Source organism: Eurytemora carolleeae, unplaced genomic scaffold, assembly GCF_000591075.1.
Source record: "Eurytemora carolleeae unplaced genomic scaffold, Eaff_2.0 scaffold879, whole genome shotgun sequence".
NCBI lineage: Eukaryota > Metazoa > Arthropoda > Copepoda > Calanoida > Temoridae > Eurytemora > Eurytemora carolleeae.
Window position 1 is genome coordinate 105669 of NW_019396810.1, and position 10499 is coordinate 116167.

At 30.5% G+C, this 10499-nt stretch overlaps 1 protein-coding gene across 1 annotated transcript; it reads right to left on the minus strand.

Annotated features, from left to right (window-relative positions):
* Positions 1 to 3494: 3494 nt before the first annotated feature.
* Positions 3495 to 10200, minus strand: LOC111708916 (neurocan core protein). Its single transcript, XM_023482420.1, has 10 exons — positions 9993 to 10200; positions 9675 to 9758; positions 8724 to 8838; positions 8283 to 8309; positions 6943 to 7013; positions 5402 to 5458; positions 4809 to 4875; positions 4141 to 4222; positions 3771 to 3810; positions 3495 to 3711 (listed from the first exon to the last, which is right to left on the minus strand). Exons 1-10 carry the CDS (start codon positions 10050 to 10052, stop codon positions 3649 to 3651), a joined length of 666 nt encoding a protein of 221 aa, XP_023338188.1. The 5' UTR covers positions 10053 to 10200; the 3' UTR covers positions 3495 to 3648.
* Positions 10201 to 10499: the final 299 nt, after the last annotated feature.

The window sequence follows — 10499 nt, forward strand, 5'->3', positions numbered from 1 at the left end:
ATTGTCAAAATATATTTGTTTTAAGTCTGATCTCTAGAACTGAATATTGCAAAAATATTTGTTTTAAGTCTGATCTCTAGAACTGAATATTGTCAAAAATATTTGTTTAAGTCTGATCTCTAGAACTGAATATTGCAAATATATTTTTGAAATGAATTTACTTCACATAAAGTTTAGTTTTTATACAATGGACATGTAATTGTATAGACACATGAAAAGTATGTAATTGTAGAGATATTTATGCATATACAGACATGTGATAGAGAGATGTTTCCAGCTAACGAAACGTTTCGCGAAAAAATACGAACATTTTCGGTCGCATTTCGCAAACTTTTTCGCGAAAATTCACATTTTTCTCGAAAATTAATTAAGCGAAATTAAGCGAAAAAATTTGCATTTATTTCGCGAAAGTGCGAAATGCGAAAATTTTGTGAAAACCATGAGTTTTACAGGTACAACAATTAATTGCTTAAAATAACTTGTGGAATTCTAATCTCCGATAGCTCAATATTTGATTTTTATTATGTCATTTAAATAATTTCTCTGCATTTACTTTAATAAATGTTTAAATTTTGCGTTTGTTTAATAAAAATGTTTGTTAAATTTTCGTATTCTTTGCATAATTTCCATTTTTATTCGCGATATTTTCGCTTTTGTTCGCAAATTTTTCGCATTATTTTTTCGCTAAATTTTCCAATTTTCTATTTTGAGGAAATTTAGCATTTTTTTGCGAAACAGATTGAAGCGAAATTTTGCAAAAAAAGCGAAAATGCTCGCATTTTTCGCTAAACGATTTTTTTTCGCTGGAAACCCTAGTTGTATAACCTAGGGTTTCCATAAGAGATCTATATGTACATACAGGTATGTACATGTATGTAGAGAGGTCTTTGCGTACATAAGAGGTCTATCTGTATATATGAATATAATGCGTGAATAGAGGTCAATACGTACATAGAAGAATTTTATACAATTAGTTTATTGAATTTCCATAATAGATTTGTCAGAGGTCTTTACACACTTGACATTTTATACTTTATCAAGAGAATTTTCCTGACATAAAATTAGTCAAAACTAAGTTTATCCTCGCTGAATCACAATTCTATCTATTTACCAAGATTCTGAAAGCAATCGTAATGAGAAATGTTATATGTGTGAAATTTAAAACACAAGACAGTACGAGTACGAGATTAAAAAAGAATAATTTGAAAAGCGTGGAAACATTTTGATATTTAATATTGCTAAAATAAAATTGATCTAGAAAGCACAATCTATATTTTCTAACATACGTGCGATACATTTTATAGAATCAAAATCAATAAAAAATAAATTTTGAATAGAATACTCAGAGAGAACAAGAGCAACATGACAATTCTTTAGTTCTATCTGTGTAGTAATGTACACCTTTCTTGTTTGTGACAGGCAATCTGTATGTATGATTATTAATGGCAAACTACAGTAGGAAATAAAAATAGATTTATATAGAGTGGAATGGTCATTAGAAAACTGACCGTACTCTTTGCACCTTAGTCTTATATCGACGACCAGCCGAGAGTAGTGTAAAGTTCATAATTAATATATTTTCAGAATGGGACATATGTCAGTAACTTCAAAAAGGAGCCTTTTCAAAGTAGTACACAAATTTTCAAGCTTTGTAGCTATACCCTCAAAATTGCGTATGTAATTTCGTTGTTGTTGTCTTTTGTAACTCTTTTCTAAAATTAATGCTTCGCGCGTTTACGCAGATTTGACATTTTTTAAGTTGCTTGATCCGAGCCGGTACAATATGTACTGCCGAGCCGGTACAATATGTACTGCCGAGCCGATACAATATGTACCGTTTATGCATCATGTCGCACTATCCAGTCTGGACTACCCAAGTAAACTTGACCCAGCACGTTTTTTTGAAACAAATGTAGCCTGGCAAGATCACATGGGGGGGGGTCTTCCAGGTAAAGCTTATCTTTGTATGAAATCTACTTATATTTACAGCTATAACAGTCTTTTTTTAATAACAGATGCTTGTTTGCTATCATACAGAGGGATAATAATAGCTTTAGTAACAATACAACAAACCTAGACAGGGGGTCGGGGATAATTAGAAATAAAGCTGTCGTATTTCACATCGTTAAAGGGACAGTAAAGGAAAAATGAAAGGGGGTATAGGCTGAAAGCTAATCACTTTAGCTCTTGATCGCGACCCATGAAAGTTTTATCTGATGTTCCTGTGTCGAGAAACTGATATAAAACTGTGTTAAAATTATACGAAAATTCATATATGTAAAATTTTGAAAATCTGAAACTTAAATCACGTGACCAGAAATACCACCAATGGCAGAGCAGTATACTGGTCACGTGTCTCCGCCTGTATCACGTGACCACTTTACTGCACTGCCATTGGTGGAATTTCTGGTCAAGTAATACGGACGTAAAAATAATATTATGAATGAAATCTGTTGAAAATAGAAACAACAAATATAAAAGTAAACCTAAATTACAATTAGCTTTCTCTGCAGGGGCGGACACAGGATTTAAGTGAGGGGGTGGCAAGATTTTTTAGGAACAAAAAAATTGATAATTAGGAACAAAATTAAAGGATTAGGACAGGGATTTAGGAACAATAAAAAGATTGCTCAGGAAATAGGAACAAAATTAAAGGATTAGGACAGGGATTTAGGAACAATAAAAAGATTGTCCAGGAATTAGGAACAAAATTAAAGGATTAGGAAAGGGATTTAGGAACAATAAAAAGATTGTTCAGGAATAAGGAACAAAAATATAGGATTAGGACAGGGATTTTAGGTGGGTCGGACACAGTATTAGGAACAGGAACAATAATAGGAACATTAGCAATTTAAGAACAAAAAGAAATTACTAGTTTCTTACAAATTTCTAATTCTAAATTTATCGTTAACAATAACATTTACTTGTTGTCGTTGATTTTTAAATTAAACTGAAGAAAAGACTCAAAATGTGCAGTGTGCCGCGTACCAATAAAACAAAACAGTAAACACAATGTCTGTCGTCGTATACTTACATCATTGGTTAAAAACTTATATTTATTTTTAACAAGCTAGAAAAATATTTTTTTCGTCCTTCTCTTCTGATGATTCAATTTTTCAATAAATATTAATTATAATATTTCCATTAAATAAAAAATAATTAAATAGCTTAAAATTGAAAAACACATACGATTTATCAAATTGGGAACATTTTTTGCCTCGAAATCTCAGGGGGGGGCTACGCCCCTCCCTGAATCCGTCAGGGGGTGGCGAATGTCCCCCCGCCACCCCCCTGTGTCCGCCTTTCTCTGGGATATCATCGTTTTCAGATTGGTTGCTTATTTGCTGAATATGATCTATTTAAACCCACTACTTTTATACAAAATTGTATATATATTAATTTTCGTATAGATTTGACACAGTTGTATATCAATTTCTCGAGACAGGAACATCAGAAATGACTTTCATGGGTCGCGATCAAGAGCTAAAGTGATTAACTTTCAGCCTATACCCCCTTTCATTTTTCCTTTACTGTCCCTTTAAAATCAAAGATTTACCTTTACAAGACACCCAATCTTACTCAATTTAAACTAATTTTAGAAGAATATTCTACGGAAGAACTAAAAAGCAACATAATTTCACTGCAAGGTTATCTTCTGGGTTCTCTAGGTCTGCTGCATATAAAGGGACGTTTTGAAAGACAGTCAACAGTCTTAAAAAAAACATGAAATTGTAAAATGATTTTTGTTTTATTTTCAAAATGTTTGTTACCTGTATTGTATAGAGGATGGAAACATCAAAACAAGCAAAACTTTAAAAATAGAAAATAAAAATAAATTATTAGAGTTTACAGCAATGGAGGTTGAGGCTATATTATAATAACAATTTAAACACACTTAAATATCGTACACTTAGCCGTAAAGAACCGTAGCTAGGAATCGATATCCTTAGCTTTCCGTACTGCATTATTTTGTTTACTTCTTCTTAAAAATCTCACGGGGGGGGGGTTAGCAATTTCGAGAGACAATGAAAAGAGGGCAATGCCTGATTTACAACGGTACCATTAAACATTAATCTAATAAAAAATTTGGAAAATACCTGACTCTAAAAGTGTCTAATATTAATAGATAACAAAATATACCTGTTATTAAACTCATGAGCTGATCTAGCATTGGAAAAATTCAACCCATTTTCTTCTCCCCCACCCTTTCTTTTTAAATGTTCTAAACACAAACGAGATAAAAATGTTTTTAATATTAAAATCATACATTTTAGGTATATTGATAAAAGTATGGGTTTTCTTTGCAAGACAATTTGACGATTGTGAATCTACAAATGTTAAATAATATATTTTACACTAAAACATTTTATGCAATTTGAAATGCTTTGAAAAATGTAGCTAGATGGAAATTCCCAACGTTTTTTTTTTAAATTTTAACCAAAATTGAAAGTTTTGAAAAGTTTGCAAAGACGATATCAAATTTTACTTTAAATTTAGTTTGTTCCTGTAAACCCTGTCATGCACATAATAGCGTAATAACATTTTACAAATACTATTTACAAAACTGAAGATTGAAATAAGCGCTTTTGATTTTCATCCCTAAAATAAAAATCTCCTGCTCCAAAAAAGTAAATATGAGTTTGTAAGAACAAATCAATGGTAAATATCTTTAAAATTTATCCGGTCTCAACAATTAAAGCATTTATTTCACAACTTTTTATATTATATTGGTGTACCTATATTTCACAGCTGTTTATATTATATTGGTGTACCTATATTTCACAGCTGTTTATATTATATTGGTGTACCTATATGTTCATTGGTTCCAATCCAGAATGGGGGAGGAATGAGAGTTATTAAATAATCTAGATCTTTCTGAGCAAAATACAATTTAAAATAAAGGAACTGTAAACGTAATATCAAGTGATTCTCCCTTGTAGAGTGGAAAGTTTTATTCATAAGTTTTGTCTTATCAATAATAAATGAGCCATCCATGTTTCTCTTTTTGTGTTAGTTCTTTTCGAATAAAGGGCCACTTGAAGTTCCAAGAACATTCACTTAAAGCGCAAGATTGTGTTTTTTATTACGGAAAAAGCCAAGGTTTTGTCATTTTTTCAGTCGTTTTTTTTCTAAAATGCATTAGTTATTTTAAAGAAAATGATGGGGCACATATTGAGATTTTGATTTATTAAGTCATCCCAATAAATTTTGATGACATTAATATTAATATTTCCCCCCCCCAAAAAAAAAATGAAAAAAATTAAACTTTTCTATTGTTTTGAGTTTAAAATGCGTATTTTCTGTATTTACACTCCATTACTTTTTATAGTATTACAAATCCACAAATCTGTCTTGTTTCAGATTTATTGTAAAATATTGAAAGTATGATGTATTTATGCTCCTGAGATCTGTACAGGGGGAAATCAGAATTCTGCTTTTTACAAAAATTCCGAGCAGTCTAAAATAGAAACAGACTTTTTCAAAAAAAAAAAAAAACTCTATCTGCGGCTTGACCCAGGAGAGGCTGAATGCTATCCTTCTATATATTTATATTCCGGAAGAGAGGGGGGGGGGCTAGCAAGATGCCTTACAGTATGGAGTATTCCAAGGTGTAAATTGGACAGTGATAATTTTTTAAATACCTTGCTCTCGAAAATATTTAAAACTGGGAGAGTATTTTGGTAAGGAAGGTTTTACGAAATCTATTAAATACTTTTTTGAAGTTTATAGGGTTTTTTAAAAAAATGATCAGACTGTTGTACTAGCCTTGCATCTAAAAATTAGTTTTAAAAATTATTCAGTTTAATTTGTGATAGAACATAAGCATTCTAATTTATTATTAAAATATCCCATTAAAATAGAAGTTTTAATATTTGTTGCATTTACATTACAAATAAAATATGAACAAGCTGAAACTAGGCCTTTAAACCTTGAAATCTGCACCGTGAAATTAAATGTAAACATTAACATTGAAATATATTTTGAAACAAGAATCAGAGCTGAAAACTTTAAAATAGTGGATATCGAGATCAATGCTTGATCTCCTGGTTTTACTAAACCCAAGATTATTATGTTAATACGCATTCGATATTCAAGAAAGAAGTTTAAATTCAACCAATCAGTGCGTCATGTTTAATACACTCTTTAACTTTTTAAAAACAGGCATTTAATTTTAGCGCATTTCTGGTGTTGATGGATTCAAATAAATTGATCTAATGATCGATTAAAGGAACGTAAATTTTGGATTAATGTGTTTTAAAAATAACGTTCAAAATTAGTATAGTTCACAAATGTGTTTTTTTATAATTTCATACAAACATGATTAAATTTATATTTGTCCAAATGCTTTAAAAGTCGGTTTTTGAACAGTTAATCCTTTAGTTCAATCGGATATTAGACCAATACTTTTTAAGTTATGTTAAAAAAATGAGTGGGGGGGGGGGGGGAAAAGAAACCCTTCCCCCCCCCCCCAGCAGGAAATGGGTTAATCCGTTATCTAAGAATAATCTTTAAAGTAATATATGATTCAATTGTTCGCGATTATTCAACAAAAATTTGTTAGAAAATTACAGCGACAAAATGTATTCAATATTTAACAAATAAAAAAGGCTAACTTCTAAACGTTATTTTGGAAAACTGCATGGATCCTTTTTTAGTCTGTATACGCGGATGATCATTAATTATTTTAAATAAAAAACGGTCATAATTTTTTTCGAATAAACAAACATTTATTTTAAAAGTAATAATAGCAATCATATTTTTTTTCTAAAAGTTTATAAAACTAAATGGGTAAAGAAAAAATCTTAATAAGATTATCAATAAATATGTATCTACTACTTTATTCAATGTTTCTTCGGAGAAAATTGGACAAAAACTCTCAATTAAATTCCTTTTAACTCATTTACTTCTGTAAACACGTTTTCTGAATAAAATGCTGTTTTCCTGAAAAGTGACTCTTGGATATTGTAAACTGTAACAGTTTGTAGAAAAATTATGCCACCCATGGGAACAACCTGAAAAAATATATACTTATCAAAGGGAGTAAATGCAAAAAATGTATACTAATCAAAGGGAGTAAGTGCAAAAAATGATCTTTTACTAAATGATACACTTCTAATCTGGGACCAAACAAATTTAGTCTTTGCCACAAACTCAAATTTTCTAATCACTATATCTTCTCAACCTGAAATTTCAAACTTAGATTATTAGATCAGAGGTCTTTGATATTGAACTGCTCTGCGCCGGATTACAATCCTGCAAATTCGTTTCTCTTAGTACAGCAATTTTTGATACATGAGCTTCATCTAAAATTGTCAGGTATATTCCCTTTTGAACTTTAACACGCGCCTGGTAAGATTAAGAACGCGGATGAAGAAAGAGAGGGCGCGATAGACGAGTAGAGCGCGGCACCGAGTTTTCATCGGGCCTGGTGAGGCCTGGAAGGCTCACTTCCACGACGACTTTTGACTTATATTGACTTTTAAAACAAGTGCTTATAAATTCTAACTTTTCAGATTTAGCAATGAAAATGGGAGCGTTTCGACAGGGAGGCTTCCAGGTGAAGTTGTGTAAATTCAAAAATATAGAACTTATACAATTTTCCAGACTGCACAGATATAGGGATTAGGATTTTTGCGAAAAAGAGAAAAATAAATTAGCTGAACCACTTTTTTTTTGATGGCTCAAGTTCAAAAGAAACTAAGTTTACTTAGCTCTATATTCATGAATTTTTGTAGTTTGTTCTTTATTGGTTTTGGCTCAATATGTATATAATGTTTCAATCGTTTTGGTCCGTTTTCTGCACATTTCTGAGGGTCCCAAGACGAACATTTTTCATTGGCTTTACAATTTTTTGATACAAGTTAAATAGAAGCAAAATTTACCATAATACAGTTTGAATTGTTGAAGTTTTATTAAAAGTTTTTAAAAACGTACCAAACTGATAATTAATTGCTATCTCTAAAAATATTTTTTGCTTGTCTGTCAGTTTGTTTCTTTATTTGTATCCAATAAACGTCAAAACGGCTGAACCGATCGGGCCCATTTTTTTGTGGGACCTCACATGCCCCAGGGAAGGTTTATAAAAGGATCAAAACTTAAAACATTTGCTTCTACTAAAATAGGATATTTACTAAATTTGGAAAATCCACGATTTTGTTTTATAAAATCCATGAACTTAAATATTGTTTTACAATATATACAAGTATAAAACGTTCACAATTGAAATAGAATATGGGCGCGAAGCGGCCTAAAAGCCTAGATTACTTTATTGTACTGTATACCTGTGCTTCCTTTAAATGTGATTACACCTTAATTTAACATATATAAGAAGAAGATTTATCTAATTAAATGGCAAAACAAAAGAGGTAGCTTTTTTATCTTCAATTACATGTTATCTTTAAGAAATGACTAATTTATTCTTCTTCAAAACAATAATATTAAATCATACTAAATTATAGATAATAATTTTTCAGATTTTTAGGTTTTAGGTTTTATAGGCTTATCACCCCTATAGGGAGATCCATCAAACTGTGAAATAGACGACATTTATGGCATTAAAGTTGATAAATCAAGCTATTTAAAAACACTAAATATAAACCTTTGTTATTCTATGTCAGCCTTTAAAATGTCAATGTAAAATGTGTCCAAACACTCGAGTATTTCCTATGTAGATATGATATAGACAAGATAAAATATTTTTGATTTCATTATATACTATTTTCCTGTTGCTAGCAGCCTGATAAGTGTAGCTATCCCAGTAACCAACGGGAGTACAGTACATATAAATATACAAACACGACGCTGTAGTAACACTTGACGCTTCAGATTGTAAACAGTCTAAAATATTGAAAAGTTTTTTTCAGTTTGTTTTATAAAATTTAAATTTTGTACTTTTAAGAAAATATTAAAGAAAGAAAAACACGGATTATAAACGAACAACTATGAAAAGTGTGGCTGTAAGCTAGTGAATTAGGGTTTCAAAACATCACAGTTGTCAATATGTCTATTTTCTATTACAAATACAAAACTTAATATTCATTATTCCCTGCTAAGAACTATGTTAAAGTCTAGAAAGGAATGGTGTTTTTGCACCAAACTCAAATTTGTTGATCCCTTTATCTTTGCAACCTGATGATGTCAACCTTTGATATTACACATTAAGACTTTTTTATCTAATAGAGTTTAAAGTCTGACATATCTGGGTTGCAAAGATAAAGGAATTGGAAAATCAGAGTTTGTGGAAAAACTAAATTCATTTTCTAGTTTTCAAATCATGATTATCAAAATAAGATTTTTAAATATAAATGAAAAATAACGATTTCAATCATAAAATATTTTGATAATCAAAGTGCTCCACAAAATTTGAAATGTTAATCAAACAATAAGAATTGTTCTTTCAATAAGTTTGCATTAATTGCATTTGCAAAGGAATTGAGTCTTTTCCACAAACTTTGGTTTTCTATAAAGATCCTATATCTTTTAAATGTCTTAGAGCTTAGATATTTCAAACCATGAATTTTGTAAAATCAAATAGTCTAAGTTTGAAATATCAAAGGTTTGCACCATCGAGTTTCATAGAATTAGTGATCAGAAAATTCGATTTTGTTGCAAAGACACAATTCCTATTTTTTTCTGACCAAAAATATTTCAGATCGAGGCCCATCTCTACTTACAGGATCCTGATCAGGTGTTGATGTATGAAGTCTAGCATGAGCCTCTTCTATTCTAGCACTCACTGTATTTATTGGTATAACACCCTATACAACAAATACTGGGTTTAAAGAGAAAAATTCTCGATTTACATGTTTCTTCAAATAATATTTTTTTAAAATTCAATACGTAAATCCGATACACGATTTTCACTTTTCAAACTAAAATAATGAAACATACAATAGAAATAAAAATAATATCGTAAATAATGAAAAAAAATTGAGTTTTACATCTTCAATACTATATCCTGATCTATTTCAATTTCTTTATAAAATGCTTACATCTTCAATACTATCCTGATCTATTTCAATTCTGTTTACAAACCGACGTTGCCATCTCATTGCTTTAAACACTCTGAAATTAGAAGTATGTATACTCAGGTATAGAAAAGAGGGTACAATTTTGTTTACAGTGCAGCGGATAATTACACAGTTTAATGCAAGGTTATAATGCTAGGAAAGTCAATTGCAGTTGCGTATACTCTGCGGTACAGTTCTCTCCGTGTGGAATTTGTAAACAAGAATAGATGCATTAGAGTTTGTTTAGTATCCGAGGAGGTTAAAAGCATTAAAATTTGATAATTTTGATAATTCACAAAATAGTTTCCTATGACCAGAATATTTCATTGTTTTATTTTTATGTGACAGATGGATCCCATGTCAGACTTCGACATCCGTCTTGTGTTTACATTACCGCCCAGAGACAGTACACTGCAGTACAAGAGATGCGTACACCTCTAAAATAACTTTCCTTTCATTATAACCTTGGTTAAATCCTTCCAAGTCAAA

Excerpts from the sequence above, each read along its gene's own strand:
- LOC111708916 (XM_023482420.1), bottom strand. The coding sequence starts at position 10,052 with ATGAGATGGCAACGTCGGTTTGTAAACAGAATTGAAATAGATCAGGAT. Across the intron at positions 5,459-6,942 it reads ATCCAAGAGTCACTTTTCAG|ACTGCTCGGAATTTTTGTAA; the intron begins GAAAACAGCATT and ends TTTCTATTTTAG. Across the intron at positions 4,223-4,808 it reads TGGAACCAATGAACATATAG|AACATTTAAAAAGAAAGGGT; the intron begins GTACACCAATAT and ends GTTTGTGTTTAG.